General features: G+C 46.5%; 10 protein-coding genes across 10 annotated transcripts; 5 read left to right on the forward strand and 5 right to left on the reverse strand.

Annotated features, from left to right (window-relative positions):
• Positions 1-59: 59 nt before the first annotated feature.
• On the forward strand, positions 60-1,163 carry N7511_003700 (DSD1 family PLP-dependent enzyme; the record flags this gene model as incomplete). The annotated part of the gene is made up of 1 exon (XM_057126125.1): positions 60-1,163. One exon carries the CDS (start codon positions 60-62, stop codon positions 1,161-1,163), a length of 1,104 nt encoding a protein of 367 aa, XP_056985015.1.
• Positions 1,164-1,468: 305 nt separating this feature from the next.
• On the reverse strand, positions 1,469-1,852 carry N7511_003701 (uncharacterized protein; the record flags this gene model as incomplete). Its single annotated transcript, XM_057126126.1, has 1 exon — positions 1,469-1,852. The coding sequence occupies one exon, from the start codon at positions 1,850-1,852 to the stop codon at positions 1,469-1,471; it is 384 nt and encodes a 127-aa protein (XP_056985016.1).
• A 1,884-nt stretch (positions 1,853-3,736) lies between these two features.
• Positions 3,737-5,479, forward strand: N7511_003702 (MFS general substrate transporter; the record flags this gene model as incomplete). Its single annotated transcript, XM_057126127.1, has 4 exons — positions 3,737-3,836; positions 3,894-4,139; positions 4,199-5,089; positions 5,172-5,479. The coding sequence occupies 4 exons, from the start codon at positions 3,737-3,739 to the stop codon at positions 5,477-5,479; spliced, it is 1,545 nt and encodes a 514-aa protein (XP_056985017.1).
• A 257-nt stretch (positions 5,480-5,736) lies between these two features.
• On the reverse strand, positions 5,737-6,573 carry N7511_003703 (RibD family protein; the record flags this gene model as incomplete). Its single annotated transcript, XM_057126128.1, has 1 exon — positions 5,737-6,573. The coding sequence occupies one exon, from the start codon at positions 6,571-6,573 to the stop codon at positions 5,737-5,739; it is 837 nt and encodes a 278-aa protein (XP_056985018.1).
• Positions 6,574-6,885: 312 nt separating this feature from the next.
• Positions 6,886-8,627, forward strand: N7511_003704 (uncharacterized protein; the record flags this gene model as incomplete). The annotated part of the gene is made up of 2 exons (XM_057126129.1): positions 6,886-6,959; positions 7,079-8,627. 2 exons carry the CDS (start codon positions 6,886-6,888, stop codon positions 8,625-8,627), a joined length of 1,623 nt encoding a protein of 540 aa, XP_056985019.1.
• Positions 8,628-8,792: 165 nt separating this feature from the next.
• N7511_003705 (uncharacterized protein) lies at positions 8,793-10,105 on the reverse strand (the record flags this gene model as incomplete). The annotated part of the gene is made up of 5 exons (XM_057126130.1): positions 8,793-9,166; positions 9,226-9,290; positions 9,344-9,723; positions 9,781-9,854; positions 9,910-10,105. The coding sequence occupies 5 exons, from the start codon at positions 10,103-10,105 to the stop codon at positions 8,793-8,795; spliced, it is 1,089 nt and encodes a 362-aa protein (XP_056985020.1).
• A 1,106-nt stretch (positions 10,106-11,211) lies between these two features.
• On the forward strand, positions 11,212-12,345 carry N7511_003706 (uncharacterized protein; the record flags this gene model as incomplete). The annotated part of the gene is made up of 3 exons (XM_057126131.1): positions 11,212-11,733; positions 11,801-12,187; positions 12,241-12,345. The coding sequence occupies 3 exons, from the start codon at positions 11,212-11,214 to the stop codon at positions 12,343-12,345; spliced, it is 1,014 nt and encodes a 337-aa protein (XP_056985021.1).
• A 699-nt stretch (positions 12,346-13,044) lies between these two features.
• N7511_003707 (uncharacterized protein) lies at positions 13,045-13,817 on the forward strand (the record flags this gene model as incomplete). The annotated part of the gene is made up of 2 exons (XM_057126132.1): positions 13,045-13,141; positions 13,291-13,817. The coding sequence occupies 2 exons, from the start codon at positions 13,045-13,047 to the stop codon at positions 13,815-13,817; spliced, it is 624 nt and encodes a 207-aa protein (XP_056985022.1).
• A 714-nt stretch (positions 13,818-14,531) lies between these two features.
• On the reverse strand, positions 14,532-15,962 carry N7511_003708 (uncharacterized protein; the record flags this gene model as incomplete). The annotated part of the gene is made up of 1 exon (XM_057126133.1): positions 14,532-15,962. One exon carries the CDS (start codon positions 15,960-15,962, stop codon positions 14,532-14,534), a length of 1,431 nt encoding a protein of 476 aa, XP_056985023.1.
• Positions 15,963-17,791: 1,829 nt separating this feature from the next.
• Positions 17,792-18,511, reverse strand: N7511_003709 (uncharacterized protein; the record flags this gene model as incomplete). Its single annotated transcript, XM_057126134.1, has 1 exon — positions 17,792-18,511. The coding sequence occupies one exon, from the start codon at positions 18,509-18,511 to the stop codon at positions 17,792-17,794; it is 720 nt and encodes a 239-aa protein (XP_056985024.1).
• Between the last annotated feature and the right edge of the window lie 251 nt (positions 18,512-18,762).

Genomic DNA, 18,762 nt, shown 5'->3' on the forward strand with positions numbered 1-18,762 from the left:
TCCAATTACCCCCGCTACTTCGCAGCTTTCAGCCCCCAAACTCCAATACCCCACTCAACATGTATTCCCCCAAGGTTGGTGACAGGCTCGATAGCCTTGATACGCCATCCATGATTGCAGACCTTGATCTTATGGAGGAAAACATCAAGAAACTTATGGATAAGCTTTTACCAACTGGTCTTAATATCCGCCCTCATCTTAAAACAACCAAGAGTGCCATTCTGGCCAGAAAGCTGGTGAAAGCCGGTGCCAAGGGAGGCTGCGTGGCCAAAGTCAGCGAAGCCGAAGTCATTGCTGCCGCAGGGTTCGACGATTTGCTCATCACATGTGAGATTGTCGGCCCTGCCAAAGTCAGGAGACTTGTGGAATTGTTCCGCAAATACCCCAAGATCAGGATCGTGGTTGATAGCGAAATCGGTGCATCAGCCATTAACGATGCTTTAGAGACCTCAGGGATTGCAGAGCCCATTACAACCCTTATTGACCTCGACGTTGGACTTCATCGCACTGGCGTATCACCAGGCGAACCTGCCCTGGCCCTGGCCCGACATGTCGGTGGGTTGAAGCATCTGAAGCTGATTGGTGTCCAAGGGTATGAAGGTCATCTGCAGCATTTGCATGATAAAGAGGATCGCAAAGCTCAGTGCCTAGAGTCTATGCAGATCCTAACGAGCACTGCCGACTCCCTGCGGAAGGCCGGCTTCAAAATTGAAGTGGTCACCACGGGAGGCACGGGTACGGCCGAGTTCTGCGCGACCGTTCCTGGCGTCACTGAGCTTCAACCTGGATCATTTATCTTCATGGATACGGATTATCGAAACGCCGTTGGTACTTTCTATTCAAACAGCCTCACAATTCTATCAACGGTTGTGAGCAAGCAAGGTCCCCGGGCGGTTACTATCGATAGTGGATTGAAGTCTTTGACGACGGATAGTGGGCTGGCAGAGTGCAAGGACCCGAGATATGTCTATGGAGTTCTTGGCGATGAGCATGGCTCCCTAATGTGGGAAGACGGTACACCGGATCTCTCGGTCGGTGATCGCGTTGAAATGATTCCAAGTCATATCGACCCTACAGTCAACCTGCATGACTTCTATTATGCTTACCGCCGAGGCATCATCGAAGAAATCTGGCCCGTTGACTCAAGGGGAAAGGTTCAATAGGTTAAAAACTCCGACTTACTACTGCACAAGTCAATATGTATCTCATGGACTCCGCAGATAGATTTCACTCAAACGACCTTTGTTCACTTTTTGGCTTTAAATCTAAAGCTCGAGTAACGTTTCTCTTACTTGAGTGACCCAATAACTACATTAGCAATGGCAAAAATTGTGCTACGAAGCCTAGAACTACCTACAAGTAGGAGAGATCGAAGAAAAAAGAATCTGTGATATTTTGACAGCTGATGCCAGTCAAAAATTCACCGGACCTGAAAGCAAGTCCGAGATGAACATCAGTGGAAATAAATTCACGGTAAAAATGCGGTTTCTTGATCTGTCCCAGCTTTCGAGACATCCACCCCAACGCGGTTAAAAGTGGTTGAGGCGAGGCAGATCTGCGCGATCGCGTCGGCAGCCCTTAAGTCATATTGAGGGTCACTCATAAGAAATTCAATAGCGCTAGGCAAGTATTCACGGAGCGCCTTGTAAAGCTGTTCAAGTCGCGAATCATAGGCCTGCGGTGGGTTGTCTAAGCGGTCAAGTGCTTTTTGAGAAATTTCCTTGAGCCTATCGATCACCTGGCTGCGACGCTCTGGTCTATACCGAAAATAGCGAACTTGCCTTTGCAGCGTAGCTAAGAGCTCTTCGCGTTCTAGGGATTGGGGTTTCCATCGATAGAGCGGAAGAGACATGATTCCAAATTTATCCAGGAAAGTCGTGCACAGTCGGAGCAGATAGCCTTTGAATTGTCGAGGTGAATGAAGATTTATGAATGATTCAAGATTATTTATACTTCTGGTTTCAAGAATTACGACTCCTGGAAAGGAGGATCAAAGGTCATTGTGATGGAACAAACCACACTGAATGTGTTAAGAAGATGCCTATTTCTTTATGACTTCTGTTTGTAGACAATGCAGAAAGAAATAATTAATTATCATTTATATTTTTGAAAAGTAAAAGACGAGACAAAGACCTTTAGATTGGACTCTATCGTCTTCACATTGTTTTCATGCTGGTAGTGTGATCAGTATCATTTGTAGACTTTGCGATCAGCCTGAGGCTGGAGCTCTCATAGATTGATTTCTAAATGCAATCCCTGTTGTTTTATCTGAAAGTAAACCATTGAGTCAGAAAATCAATAGAAAGTGAATCAGTGAGCATCTCCCGAGCATGGGGGGTAAAGGCGGACTATGGCATGGTCATCTTGGCTGCGGATGTTCTACAAGCAGATCGAGCTTGTTTGCTATAAAGCTTTCATATTATTCTATATAATTGGTTATTTGTGCTGAAATATTTATAAAGACCACTCGAAAGACCCTGACAGAGTTACTAATCTGGCTGATGGTCTCATGTAGCCCGTATCTAAACTGTGACCCTGGAGCTGGGCGTGCTACCCAATTTAGTAGGACATCCCGCGAGGGTATCCATGCATATACAAACAGTGCAGACGCCACTTTTACGATCTCCTCAGCAAGGAAAGAGGATAGCTGCGGTGCATATTACCTCAAAGGGCTGTGGTGAGACTGCATCAATGAAGCGCTCGTAGCGTGTTATTGCTTCCTGTTGAAGTTTAAATATGAGTAGCATCTCACGACACCCTCATACAAGCAAATAGCTACATTCTGACTTCCAGGCAGTGTCTTATATATTAGAGAACAGAATGATACTAGAGAACGGAATACATCATCAAGTAAAAGTGGCTCACTGCGGTGGGCGACTTTAGAACCACTTCAAATTGCATGGACAGCTAGACAGCCTTCCAGGACGAGCATTAGGCTGTGTAGTCTCCTCAAATTCTACGAGGTAAGACCTTGAAACCATAGAAAAGATTTCGATAAGAAAACCTAACACTTTCGGCTTTCTACTAGTCGCACAACAGTCTAACTGGGATAAGCCACAGAAAGGGTTTCAATTTAGAGGACGAGGGTCCCATTAACCAGAAAAGCATGTCTTCTACAACTTGAGACTCATGGAAAGGATATTCAACCAGAAGTATGGCAACTAAAGTGCACACAAAAAGAAAAAAGACACATGCTTCATAGGCAATGAGTATCCCACAAGGCATATGTATTATTAGTGCAAATAACCTACCTCAGATCCTCTGCACCGAGGGGATATCATCTTACAAAGCTTGATACACGAAATTAAATTATTCAGAAAACAATGTCGGAGAGAGAATATCTTGTCGCCCTTTTTTTGGAAATTTACTGCAACGGAAAAAGATCGTTCATCTGTAGGGATACCCAGCGCGCACCTCGAGATCCGCCATTTGTCGCTTAACATTGCCATAGGTGACAGAGGCTACACAATTGGTCCTTTAATCTCAGGTGAGACTGCATCCGCATGTTTGTGAGACAGCTCCGAGCTGAAATTGATCCCTGCAGGAGTTCGTCCAAGCTCTTGGATCCTGTAGCACATAAAGACTTGGCAGACGCAAATCAAGCTGGCTGGGAGGTGTATTTAATTCCTGCTTTTATCGCGGTTCATTTCTCTGTAAAGATACGCTTGATTTGTTTTACCAGCCTCGTCTTGTTTTTGAACCTCTCGAAGATCCAGGAACCTCCAAGACTTGAGATATGCCTCTTGCAATTTATGCTCTAGACTCGCCAGTTGGCTATCAATGGAGAGCATCAAAGGTCTTTGTCACTGCCGTTATTTCTATGGCTATGTTTTCTGGTGTGTCCTTCTTGGACCGCAATTAGAAATATTGATTTTGAAGCTAACTGAAATAAGATACATTCTTGTTTAGCTTCATCGTTCCTATTTTACCTGAGATGCTCGAGATTCGTATCGGAACAAATCCTGCGCACACTCAAATCCTTACCTCAATCATACTCTCAATGAACGCAACGGTATCCATTACAATTGCACCTTTCATAGCTCATTTCGCCGATAAAACATCCGAGAAAACCCGCCTCTTGGTAATCTCCTCGGCAATCAACGCGATTGGGACACTGCTCAATGCGTGGCCAGCGAAACGTAATTTTATCAAATCCCAAGGATTGCCAACCACGGCATACTAACTGACCTTATTCTAGTGCCTGTGCTGATTATTGGTCGAACAATCCAAACCATTTCCGGGTCATTGATTTGGATCATTGGAATGGCAATTCTTGCGGATACCGTGGGGGTGGGAAATCTCGCCAAAGCGCTAGGCTTGACATACATGTTCGTCAGTGCAGGTTTCCTATCCGGTCCAGCCGTTTCGGGAACACTGTACAAATTAGTATCGTATCGATTCATTTGGACAGTGGCCTTTGGGGTCATCGCTATCGGACTAATCCTCCAACTGCTTGTGATATGTCCAACTAACAATGACGAGAGCACCATGACGAACAATTCCCTAGACGGGGAAAGTGCTGGCTCTGGTGAAACCGCTACCGACATAGATGATGGCGCAGAGAACAGCCCACTTCTACGTCCAAACTCATTAGCGACGACTACGTATCAATCTCTGGTAAGTGTGGAGGGAAACATATCTTTGGATCGTTGGAAAACAGCGCAGCCGGAGACACAGAATGCGTACTACCTGATGCTCCGGCAAAGTCGTGTTTCTACAGCACTAGCTGCTGATATCTTGTTCGCCATGATACTCTCCAGCTTTGAAACTACAATCCCCCTGCATGTAAAGTCAGTATTTCAATGGGATAGTCTTCACGCGGGGTTGTTATTTCTTCTGCTTCAACTGCCATCTATGGTTTTAGTACTCCCCGCAGGATGGGTGAAAGACAAAATTGGAATGAGGTATCCCGTCACAATTGGTTTTCTATTAACTGCGCCCTCGCTCTGGCTTCTTGGAGTAGCGGGTAACGAAAGTTTCCCATGGTCGGGTACGAAGAAAGCGGCTGAAGCAATTTATCTCACTGCACTTGTGGGGCTTGGAGTTTGCAGAACACTGCTCTTGGGATTTGGAGGTGTTGAAGTCATGCGTGAGTGAGCCTATCAATTGAAATATTGGGTCAAACATCTCAAATAGGGCGTGTGAAGAGTTCGCTAATCGGGACACTTTAGATGGCGCAAATGCGGTCGAGGAAGAATTTCCGGGGATATTCGGTCCGAACGGTGGATATTCTCGATCGTTCTCATTATCCAATATAACTTGGAAATTCGGGATGTTTGTTGGACCTTTGATCTCTGGGACATTGACGGACAAGTTTGGATACTATTATATGAACCGCTTTCTTGGTAAGATCTTTTCATTGGTCATTGCACCCAGTGCTAGGGTTCCCTTCTCCTCGAATGTCAATGTCAGTGCTGATGACAACAGCAATCTTGTGTTTAATCACAGCGGTATCGACATTTTTGATCATTCGAGATAGATGATCTCTCAATTTTGTATGGTCTGAGAAGTTTTAGGATGTGAAGTTTGAAGTATGCTATGCCCTGTGGAACCATGCAGTAGGTAATGAAATATAGCAGGGAAACACGAATTCTGTAATTCAACCACGGTAGTTTCAGCCAAGTACTTGTATGCAGGTCTGCACGTGATCTAGTCAGTAGCTGCCGTGGAGGCCACGAGGGGAATCACAATCCTGCTCGTAGCAAAGTTCATAATTTCGAGCGACTGCGTTGATTTTCAAGATTCAGAAAGCTGGACCCGACCGCACAAGACGACATCTTCACCAAATGGGTACCACTTGACGCTCGTCAATCTCGCAGCGGAAATTGCATTTCCTCCGTCATCAAACCGCCTGGCTGGTGACACAACTACACCACCTCGACCTAGCCAAGTTGGGGCAATTGTGACAATCACGGAATTGAGCAGTGACATATTGGAAGGACTGAGGAGAGAATTGATAACCTGGCCACCACCCTCTACCATCACGCTTGAAAGGCCATTGGACTTGAGGGTGACAAGAAGATTGTGCCAATTGATTTGGTGCCGGCCAGAGTCAGATTGAGGCATTTCAAGTGAGATAAATCTTCCGCCATACTTCTCCAGCAGATCTCGTTTTTCCGCAGGGGGTTGGTCAAGTGCGGTCACGATCCACGGTGCACGTCCGCGTCCCTCTCTGCAAAGCTGGAACAATTTGCTATCATCAGAAAAGTCCCATCGAGCAGATGGATCAATAACTACTGGTCGTGGCTGGCCATCCAGGCCGTCCTTGCCGTAGCCTCCGACTCCTGCAATGCGGCAGTTGAGACCTGGGTCGTCTGCCATTGCGGTGCCGACACCGATAAGAATCCCATCGTGGCGTGACCGGAGATAATGTGTCATTGCCTTCGACTGGGGCCCAGAAAGGACCGTGCGGGCCCCAGGTGAGAGAGCAAGGGAGGAGTCGAGCGATGTGGCGAAAGTGAGTGTTGTGAAGGGGAGATCCCGGGTAGAGCCATCCTGGGTCGGAAGGTGAGCTTCTAGGAAGCCCCTATCCGACTCTGGAAAGTCCAAAGCGTCTCTGGGCTTGGAAGACATGCAGAAGAACCACCGACAACGGTACAATGCCTATTCAATGTGACATGTATGAAGAGTCAACAATCTCGGTCCACATTGGCGGTGAGATTGGGTTGATATTGATGCCTCAGGCACCAGGGTCTACCCCAACATCAACGACTTTTACCATTGGACCGTCGAGGATGATCCCTGTCACACTAATTGGGGGCTAAAAGTGCATTTACGCGATCCCCACCAGAAATAGTCTTTCAGCAAGGCTCTCTGGACAGCCGAGTCACACCCCCCGTCAGCTACCCCAGATCCACACTGGCCCGAGTCACCTCTGAACCAATCATGGTAGAAGCAGTGAGCGAGAAGAAGAAAAGAGCCAGTGTCCCGAAGGTTCGCACGGGCTGTTTGACCTGCAAGTGAGTTGGTTCAATCGGTGAAGATCTATGATTCAGAATCCGTCCGGTGCTAAATCCGCTTCGTTTAGATCCCGACATAGGAAGTGCGATGAAACCCGACCCATATGTCTTATGTGCAGCCGTAGCGGACGAAAGTGCCAGGGATACGTGACACCCCCCGATGGAAGGACCCGTGAAGTCCGGGATGCTCGACATGCACGCACAAGTGGTAAGACCTTTAGTGTTGTGCCTATGAACAAAGAGGCAGCTATGAGTGGTAGCCTAGTATTCATGGTCGATGCTAGCCAAGTCGGACTATCCAACAAGGAACGTCAGTACTTATCATTGTTCCGCTCACATACCGCGGCACACTGCACTGGGTATAACTTCGACCCTTTTTGGCAATTGCTCGTTCATCAAGCTAGTGAATGTTATCCCGTGGTGCGCCATGCAGCGATTGCTATCAGTGCTCTGCATCGGGAATTCGCGGATCCAATTGCTGGTCAGCATGACATGTTCGCTCTTCAGCAATGTAACAAAGCGATCGGTCATCTTCGGAAAGGCATCATAGAAGACGACCTATCAGACCCATCCCATACCGAGAAGGTGCTGGTTGCTTGTGTTGTCTTGATTACCATTGCTCTCTTCCAAGGCGATGTCGAAGCTGTTCGCTGTCATCTTCGATCTGGAACGAAGCTCTTATATGAGTGGAGAAAGAACAACGCCAAGCATAGCATAGTTGCCCCCATTCTATTAAACACATTTGTGCAGCTTCATCTGCACTGGGCCAGTGCCACATGGATGAATGATTACAAGGGGTCGGACTGGCCCTTCCTCATGGAACTCATCGATGATAACATACAGGATATTATGACATATCCAGATGAGCAACAAAGGCGTACGCTTCTCCTGCCAGTCCAGGCTTGGCTAGTGTTATTCAGCGACCCAAAACGCTTCAACACTAAAACATACGACTCCGCGCCCCCACAAGGTTTCATGTGGGATAGTGTCGCTGATAAATTTCACCGATACAAGAATGGATACAAGAACTGTGTTGTTCTCCACAACAATAGCGTTGCAACAAATTCCCCGAATCAAGAGCGTGCAATGTTGCTGCTCAAGATAAACAATGAAATACTCCACATTACTCTTACCTCCTTACATTTCACAGGCTCTGAAATGGAATGGGACGTGCTTTTCCCCCATTTTAAAGGAGCAGTTGATGCAGCAGAAAAGTTGTTAACAAATTTCAGTGGGATGCTTGATCCCTACTTTTCCGCCAAGGAGGGATGGATCCCAACCATTTTTATGACTGGGATAGCATGCCGGGATTGGTCCATTCGACAACGAGTGTTGAGAATCTTTGAAGAATATAACCGGAGAGAGGGCATTTACTCCACGTCTGAAGCTCTGGTTGTATTGCCACGCATTTATGCAATCGAGCACGCTGGCATCGCCCCAGGGGAACTTGTGCCTGAGCGCAACCGCATTAGTATGGCTCATGTCGAAGAAACACCCAACCACTCCAACTACAAGATGAATTCTTACAATTTACTATACCGTGACGTTGACAGAGAGTGGCATAGGGAGGAAGTACTTTGTGAGGAAACTGCTGTTAGGCACGCTCTGAAGGACCGCTTCGAAGTTGCGACATTAGTTTACAACCCAGGCCATGGCGGCAATGATTGAAATGACTGATAGATCTGCAAAAATATGTGACGGAAATATTTTCGGCTATGAGAAACGACAGATTATATATGAGACAAGTAATTTTGGGCAGCCATAGTGCACCGCAAGGCAACATGTTTTCGAATATCTGTTTTGATCTAAAACATAGACTCTCCAGATACACCTTCACACGGCTGTACTTTTCCGTTTCAGCGGATCGGGATTGGAATCAAGGTCGTAGCTTGGTATATCTTCGAACATAGTCCAATCCTCGCTGCAGTTGGCATTGTATGTTGTACCGGGCCCTACCCTCGCTGCTGTTGGAGTGGTCAACATCTCAGTGCGCCCGTATCCAAAGCCGTCTGACTCCCGTGATGCGCGAGATGATCTGACAGGCCCCCTAGAGTCGAACGAATATGAGCCACTGCTCAGTCTATTAGCGCCCTTCCGTAATGTTCCCATACAGGACTGGAAGAGAGGTTTAAGCATCATCAGAGAGCCGCATATGATTGCCATGTCCAATTCCAAGATGGCCCATATCAACGACAAACCACTGCTATCTGTGACAAGTGTATGGGTCAGTATCTTAGTAAAGCATAAGCTGAACGACCATGCTTACATGTCAAATTATCCGTTAGATAATTCTTCAACTGAAGTAAACGTAGAATACTAAAAACAAACACCCTTTGGAAAGGGTAATCAGCTTGAACATTGAATAGAGAGGCCTGGGAACTTACAAGCAACCCATCAGAAATAAAAATGTGAGCTGAATCTTGTCACGCAAGCGCATTTGAAGATTCCATACAATTGGTAGTGGCAGGGCAAGAATGAGGACATCCTCTACCACCGAGAAGGCTCCAATTATAGTGTAAAGGGTCGTCTGTCCAGATATACACGACCCTTTAATGCTTTTAATCCAGAAATACTGAACCGGCCAGCATTGAAAGGTGTTCGCAATGAAGGCTGCAACTCCCCAGGCCACGACAAAGACCATGAGAGCAGTTGCAGCGTGTCTAGCCCAGTCAACGACGCTCAATAGTCGCCGGAGGAAGATCAAGATTGAGACCTTGACAAAGACTTGCGCTACAGGCCAAAATTTCTGTAGAATCCAATTGGACTGAAGAATGAGATGTTGTTAATGAGGTGTCTTCAATGCAGCTTTGATGAAACTAACCAAGGCAATGCGCAACCTTTGCTCGCGCGGGAGATCCCATATTGATTCTCCCGTTCCGACACCATGAACAGCAGCTGTAAGTCACAGTTAGGAATGATTTCTTCATGATAGGATTCTGTTAAAACTCACAATATACGATACATATCGCGACTCCCCAAGTGCAAATGACGCCTGCTCCCATCATTCCATCTTCGATTCGTAGTTTATGATCCAACAAGTAGCGCGAGAAAAGGCGAAGGGCATAACAAGCCGTTGCAACACCAGTACAGACGATTGGAACATTGATCAGAACAGCTTCCCAGTGTTCCGGTTTTCCGTGTGGCATGTCGACTGTGCTCGAAGTGGAATCAATACCACTTGCTCAGTTCGCCAAGATCAGGGCTGGATGAATGACGACGAAACCCTGCCAAGCTTCAAAAATCCCGATGGTGACCCAAATGTGAATGTTGGCTAGATCCCATTCTGTAGCTAGTTTGAGTGAGGGTCCAGATGCTTTTGTACACAAAGGGTAGACTGTCCGATTGATACTTCATACGCTTGTAAGTCGGTTCAGCATGCGGCCGAAGGCTTCGGGGCTGTGATCATGCCAGGCTGTGATCATGCCAGGTGCTTTGCCTTGAAGTTGTGGCGCAACCGAAATCCAGTCATGGTAAAATTGTTAAATGGCTGTTTGGGAATCTTGATGTCATTGACGGGTGTATTCTCAGGTCTATACAACTGGTTGTGGCGATGGTTTGCGGCTCCCGCCGATTATTTCCTGAAACGGTTCAGATCTTGCGGCTCTCCTTCGGTTCTATCAAAGCTCAGATCGGCCGATCCGAGTGTCCTGAACAGGTGTTCGGAATTCACGGGCTTCACCGAAAGTTGCAGAAATAAACTCGGTTGTCGAGGTATGATTGTGTGATCAACAATCGATGTTTGATGTTGCTCTTCAAAATAGAATCACTTATAACATGTTGACATGCAGGTGAGATAATAGAGACGAAGAAGAATTTATTATTGAGCTATTTGAAAAACGAAGTCTTTCTGGGTCTTCTGAACAAAAACACCTAGAAGGGAAATCCAAAAAGTTCAGTTTCTTAATTCGACATCTTTGTCATATCGCGCTTCCCTTGCGGTAACTACATGCCAGATTTTTAAAAGCATGACCTTCAAAGCTTCGCCAATCCGATCATGTCCCCTTTGCAGAGCCTTGAGGTTTCCGCTCTTGATAGCCTACTATCTCCCATGAAATTACAGCGGGTGCGGGGAACCCCGTATTCGGTGACTTCGCTACAATTACAATTGGGCGGATAAAGTGCCGGCTAAATAGAAGTTGGCCTGTTTACTTGTACTTTAGCCCAACGGCAATCATAAGACAGACCATGACCAAAGTGTCCTCGACAGTTTTCCTTTGACCTCTGCGCAACTAAGCATCGCCGTCAAGTACTGATGTCCGATCTACAGCCTCACTATAGACTCACAGAGGAGCAGAAGCGGCACTGGCTTGATCATGGCTTTCTCAAAGTGCCCCAATGCTTTACTCGTGAAGCGGCAGCGGAATTTACCTCGTCGGTTTGGACGCGTCTGGGAGTGTCTTCCACTGATAAAACAACCTGGACCAAGGAGAAGGTGAACATGCCCGGTCACACGATGATCAGCGTGGAGAGCTTTGCCCCCAAAGCTTGGGATGCCATCTGTGAGCTCGTTGGTGGAGCGGAGCGGGTAGCTGACTGGTGCAAACACTGGAAAGATGCTTGGATCGTGAATATGGGAAAGCCGGAATATAATTCAGAGGATAATTTGGATCTTCGATCTTTGACAGATTGGCACAATGATGGCGACTGGTTTGTTCATTTCCTGGATAGCCCCGAGCAAGCATTGTTGGTTATCCCACTGTTCAGCGATATACAGTACAAAGGTGGCGGAACGGCAATTTGCACGGATGGTATTGGACTAGTGGCACAATATATGGTACGGCTGTATTTGCAGAGATCTGTTCCTTTCTCGCTTCATTTACTGATCTCAAGAAAAATTCTAGTATGACCACCCTGAGGGGACATGGCCATCTCTTGCCTCTCATCATGTTCCGAATACCCCCAACAAGGAACCAAATCTTTGGTATAAATGGGCGCAGTCTCCAACGGATACGAGGGACAATTCTTTTCATGAGGCTACTGGAGAAGTGGGGGATGTATTTCTTCTCCATCCATTCATGCTGCACTCGGCTTCTCGGAACCTGCGACGCGATATTCGAATTATCACCAACCCACCGGTGGCTCTGAAAGAGCCTTTCAATTTCAACCGTGCAGATGGTAAGTATAGTCTGGTGGAGCAAAAGACCCTGAGAGATTTGGGTCGGCCCGAGGGCCTTCCAGAATGGAAGATAACGGGCGCAAGGGAGCTGATCACTCCTCACCGAATAAATGTTAGTTCTTCCATGAAACAGATGCGGTTATTTGTGGTAACACTTCTTTCTAGATTCAAGCACAGATGGCCAGCGAGGAATCGGAACGGTTGAAACGATCAGGCGAACCTATCACCAAGCTAGCTAGTGCTCAATGTGTGGAGTACTATCCGTCATAACGAGGGACCACTGTCTCAACATGGAGCTACAGGATGCAATTAAGCTCACTACATGCATTTTATTGCAGTTTTAGTTAATCAATCCAACCTCATTGTGAATTTCAGACGCTGAAGTTATTTACTGGGGTAGTGTTTTTAAGACATTCTCAAATGCAGCTACCTTGTTTATTGGCGGAATTGCAGTAGTTCTGGGCCATGAGTTATAGTCAGATACTAAAATAACTTGAGCACATTCCTACTGTAGTGTTATCAACTGCGCTAGGCCGGAATGATAGTGGCTGACAACTAGGTCTCACTTCTTCACGATCATTTCCTTTCTCGGTTCCTCTAAACCATAAGCAGTTTGTTTGTTGCAGATCAGGGCGCAGTCCCTGTCCAAATCATCCAATGACAACAGCTAGATAATTAAGGCCCCCAACGCCTCCGTGCACAATGACATCGAAATGCTGCACAGCGCCCGCTAATTTATCTTGTAATGAAAAGAGCCAAGAACCTTGGCAGCTCTTCGGACTGTTTCTGAGGCGCGGAGGAATTCTTCTTCACGTCGAATCTCTGAGTGACTTATTTCTAGCTTTCCAAGTCCAACGATGGGGAATCTGCGACAATGCTGGTTGCAATTTATTCTTGCGAGCCTTGTATGGTCCATAACAGCTCGGGCTGACACGAGCTGTTACAATCCCGATGGATCTGAAGCAAAAAATGATGTTCCTTGTACCTCAGATTCAACCACATTTTGTTGCAGCAAAGGTGATGTTTGCATGTCGAACGGGCTATGTTATCTCCAAGGACAGCGCGGGTTTGTACTCTCGCGTGCAAGCTGCACTGATCGAAGCTGGGACTCGTGCGGTTCTTACAAATACTGTAGTAAGTTATAATGTTCGCAGCTAGAGCTATCACTGCCCTGTCATCATCGACTCAGCCTAACATGATATAACTTACGTGTAGTGCCTTATAATAAGGGCTCAGGGTTTCCCATACTAGCCGCTCAGTATAATGGAAGCAGCACCGTTCACTGCTGCGGCACAGCAAATTGGGAGAATGGCACCGTTAACTGTGGCAACTTCAATTCAGTAGAAGTCCCGCATGGAACAGCTCTCGCTGGTGTCGCTGGGCTATCCGCCACCTCAACAGCGACTGCGACCTCATCTTCTGTCCCATCCTCTTCTGCCACGACATCAAGCTCTGCGAGCGACAGCGGCTCAAATTCAAAGCGAGAAGCAGCGATCGGAGCCGGAGTGGGCGTACCACTTGGTATCATTGCAATTGCATCTATAGTTTGGGCCCTGTGGGAACGACGCGCACGCTTCAAAGCCCTATCACAGTCAACGGGAGTACCCGCACCGATGAACCAGCCTTACTTTCGCAGACCGGGATCGCCGCGCCATCCTGTCGAATTGGGTGCCTCTGACGTCTCGGAGTTAGGGAACGGGGCGACCTCCAAGCCTCCAGGATCCGAAGTACATAATTTATGAGTTTTACATTTTCTTTGTTCAGAATCGGATATTTTATGTATGACTATGAATTTTAAGAAGACCCCTTACTTCATTTTACTTTTTTCAGAACTCTTGCTTATGTCTATTTGGGCTCGGAAATTCTGCTTGTTGCTATTGACTAGTCGCGGATTGGGACATCACGTATGTTGGCGTCAGTTGTTTGGTTATTTTTGTCATTGGAACTGATAGGGTAGGGAAGGAAGATGGATAGTGTCTAAACTCTGCTCGTCCGTTGTGTATCTGCTGTCGTTTCCCCAGCTCGTTTATGTTGTCCTTCATGCTGCGCAACATCTCTGTGAAGGTTCTTGATGCGACAATGTCGCTGAATGTGAAACTGCGAGCTGTGACCCTTGATTTGCGTTGGTAGGATTCACTAGCGCTATGCAGGGCTCACTTTTCCCGTGTCTGAACAACGGTATGGTCCATCTTTTCTGGTGAAGCTTAACTTCGAGTTTAAGACAGGGATCATAAATTTTTGACACTTCCCCAGTTATAGGAAATGCTTGATTTAGCAAAGCTGTTCAAGTATGGGTAAGCAAGAGGTGAAAAAAGAGGTCAAATTAGGCATTCATAGATATTGAATGGCGCACTCAGTTCAAGGATTCCGTATAGAAACTTTCTAATAGAGTGCTTCTTAGCTTTTGAACAGATCATGATCTACTCTATATCAAGAACATGGAGTATATCTTCCATCTATGAGCAAACAAAGCTCACCAACGAGTGTGCCGGAACTGTTGTCCTGAAGATGCCATCGCTTGCGACACGAAGGGGCGCCAGGGCTGTCAGGTCGTTTGCGTTGTCCGTCACATAAGGCCGAGCATCTTTAATTTTCGATGAGGAGTGAACCCTCAGACTGATATCATATGCTTCGGTGGCGTTGTTGATGACCTGACTAACAACACTCCCATCCTTGTTGAGAAATGAGCTGACATAGACTAACGGTGCAGAGCTGATACTCTCAATGCGACGAGCACCCGGTCGAGCAAACCGACTAAACTGTGCGAATGCCCAGAATCGCTTGCTCGGAATGACCTTGTCCCCAATGAGATTGATTAGACCGCTGTCAGTAGTTGAATTCTCAGCGCCAATCCAATAGAAGAATCCGCTAACATTTGCATCCAGAAGCGCAACCTGGATGTTGCGCGCCCATGTCATTCCTTCTCCGGTCGCACCAGTGCTGAAGAATGTGTAAGGAGTAAAGCCACCCGAGAGATCAGCCCACTCGGTTACCCATGTCTTTTTCTTCGTCGACAGTGGGAAATTTGGCACGGAGTTGTATCCATGTCCAGTCACAACACTGAGATAATTCTCTGCAGGATCAGGGCCGGCTTGGAGACCAGCCATCATCTGCTCTTGTTCCTCCCATCCAATTCCATCGCAGCAGTTGATTTCCAGATCCATGCCTGATCCCTTGATTGTCTTTGCGAGAATACGGATGAACTCCGCCGCCTGAGTGCCATCGGACAGCATCCCAGCATATGAGGCGGCGAACTCGGGTTCATTCAGGAAACCGATGTTTGTCACTTTCACCCCAGACTGTTTATAGAATCTTGCCCACTGAACAAGGTAGTCGGCATATGCCTGCATCCAATTGCCAGACGGACAGGAAGTATTGGTCACTCCGCACAGGTAGCCGCCATTGTTCTCGTCGCCGTTTGTCTTCATATATCCGGGTGCCGACCATGCATTACCATATAGTCGAGCAAGTCCACGGTCATACGCCTCCTGGGCTAGGGGAAACTGACCACTATCATTGCGATCCCAGACATAGTGAGGCTTCGCGCCCGGTAGACCAGGACTTGAAGGCTCGATGGAATTCATGAAGTTGCTTTGTGAGCTATTGCTGGAGCCGATGCCGTTGCGCAGTATCGAGAACCCGGCTCCTTTCTCGATGCTAAAAAGAAGATCGAGAACATGCTTGGTGTTTTCGCTGGTAAGCCCCTCTTTGCCGAAGATATCTTCTGCTCGTTGAAAAGCCTGCGAGACGCCGAATCCATCCAATTCTTGGAATTTGACAGCTGAATTTACCGAGATACTGACAGATTTTGAGGAGGAAACTGCTGCGGCATAACTGTAGGTCACTGCAGATGCCACGCAAAAAACCACCCCCACGATTGACGGCATTTTTCTGTTCTGATTGTATGCTAGGTGCAAGTGAGTATTTCTTGTGCAAATAAGCAATCCAAGCCTTTTAAACCTCAGACGGGCCGTGGCTGCGGTTAGCTCGAAGGACATTTCCTACCAATAGTGACGATATTAGGCTGAATGCCCTAAGCCTTTACTCCGCATCTACGCCGATTCTACTGGTTACAAGGGATTTTCTATCAGCATACTAATTCCAAAGCAGATAGACCCTACATAATCCCCTCACGCTAGGCAGAAATAGAATGGACCTTTTTTTTACGCCGTGGCATTCAAAGCTAGCTTATCAGCAACTTTAGACAGTTAAGACCATCACTGCTCTTTCTTTGTGTGTCATTTGTCCTTTTCAAAATTCATATGTTCTTCAAACAGCATGAGTTTGTCACTTCTAGTCTATATTGAATTCTTAAATACATAGACAACACGTATCAAAAGCACAAAAGAGTACATTAACATAGGATTTCCGGGGTTTCCTCAATAGCAGTCGTAAGAGATGATCTAGCCAGCCCGACACATCTCAATATTCCATCATACTACTGGCAACTGCAGAAGTAAGATCAGAGTGAGCTGAAAGTGAGACTTATCAATATTAACTTGTTTTCACTTTCTCGAAAAAAAGAGAAGTTCCTATCGAAATGCTGCTGAGAAACACTGCCTTAAGTAGTCAGTTCATCATGATCCATTTAAGTTGTTATCATCTTCCAACTTCTAATAGGGAAAAAGAAACCATATAGAAACTTGGCTACAATTATTCTTCAGTCTTAAAGATTCATGTGAAAATAAATGTTGGGCCCCAGTTCAATTTTTCCTTGTTCACAGACGCAACGCATAATGTGAAATCACGTACTTTTTTATTCCAAAATTGCAATAGGAGAATCAGAACTATATAAAGGTTGATGCCCAACTCTCTTTGTTGTGGGTGACTTGTAGCAGCCAGAGGACGACGCAAATGCGGCTGAATCAAGACTGAAGACTTCAGATCGCGATGGGGTCCAATCCACGTCCATGGCGTCTTGGGAAGCAGCAGCAGGAGGCTCCTCGGGGTCGGTGTTTTCCTTCTTTTCCTTCTTTCTTGAAGATAAGGAAAGAAGAAAAATTATAACATATGATTATGTCTTACAGGAAGAAAGACATTCAAAGAGAGACTAGAGAGAGAGAGGAATCTCATCTTCTTTTCACCTCTGTCTACAACCGGCTACACGAACGACCCTATGTGGCCATCTCAACATTCTTATCCTGCTTATCGCTCTTTACTTCATACTCCCACTTTTCTCCGAACTTGGCATGGACAGTGCAAAGAAAAAAAAATCACTGACAATTATCACTCTGACTCTGTCAAGCTGTATCTCCATGAATCTTGAAATGTCGGGTGCCCTTTGGATGTTGCCTTTGAATCAACCACTATGTGACGATGAAAACGCGGCAATATTCAAAAATTCCGGGAATGAAGAAGGCGGCTATTCCTGTCTGTGAGTGGTATTTTATTTACGGAAGCTACGTAAGGTGTTATGCAAAAACTCGGCGAAGTTTTGACCAGCCGAGTGCTCTCTCGTAGAGTTGATGAGTTTCAGTTCAGGAAGGAAGGGAATTTGAAACCAAAGCAACAATTTTGATTCTTGATCCAGTAGCAATACCCATGCTACTTTCATCTCCTGATGATATCATCCCAGCTAATTAGAATCACAGTTCAACCACGTCCGGATCATACCGGCAGAAAATCACAAAGCAAGTGAATAAAAAGCAAATAAAAATATCGGAGACGGCAAAGAGAGAAAGAAAAACCCAACGTCACAACCGTTCTGCATCTGTGCTTATCCCTGAAGGAAACCAGCATAGACAGAATCTGTGTCAGTGAGGCTCTTGGGATCAATAACCAAGGTATCTACAAAATGCAGACACTCAAGATCGTGCATGAGGGCGGCTTGGAACTGAGCAATTTCAACTCCCACACTCACTTGAACTCCCTGGCCCTTGAGCTCTTGCAGAGCTTTCTTGAACCTGTTGACAAATTCTTCGGGCGATTCTCGTGTGCAGTGGTAGTGAATGAGCAGCCATTTCTTCCAAGCATCAACGGAGGGCTGGGCATGGGGAAATGCGTATGTCATCTCCAACTCCAGGAATGCCTCCCGCGGATTCGCAATTTGTCGGATGTGCATGGCAGGTTGTTGGTCCAGAGCAAAACGCAGATATCCTCGAGCCTCAAGAACAAAGCGATTCCAATGTTGGTGGTCGATGTTGTACTGTTCACGAACCTCCTTCCCTGAGGCATCGAGTTGAGGAATCTGGTCATTTTCAGGTTGCGAGCAATGATCCATCGTGAAGCCGTTATTCACGACATCTTCACCAAAGTACACATCGAAGTTGCAGTCATGGTATTTGGGGGGACCAACATTACCGGTGAAGATATCCCAGTAGAGTGGATTGACGCAGAGTGTGACCCGCAGGAAGTCCCTGTGCCACTCATACCAGTTGGAGCGACCTTTCAGAACCGGGATATTGAAAGCGACGTCATTTGGAATGGTTGATGCCATAACGGCGGGATTGTAGGATGGAAGTTCTGGTGAGAATGTTAGCCTCAAGTTTTGCTGACAACAATTTAAGCAACAAGTTGCAATTTCTTTCGGTCCTAATTGTGCAGTTTGAACCACACATCAGAGACTGTAAGAGAATATGGATGAGGATGTGGAGGAAAGAAGAAAACGGATCCCGGTCGAAGCATTTATGTTGTTGCATCCGGTAGCTTCAAGTTGGATAATTCATAGCGCATCAGAGCAAGTAATGT

This window comes from Penicillium nucicola, assembly GCF_028828085.1.
Source record: "Penicillium nucicola strain IBT 29836 chromosome Unknown utg000003l, whole genome shotgun sequence".
Classification (NCBI taxonomy): domain Eukaryota; kingdom Fungi; phylum Ascomycota; class Eurotiomycetes; order Eurotiales; family Aspergillaceae; genus Penicillium; species Penicillium nucicola.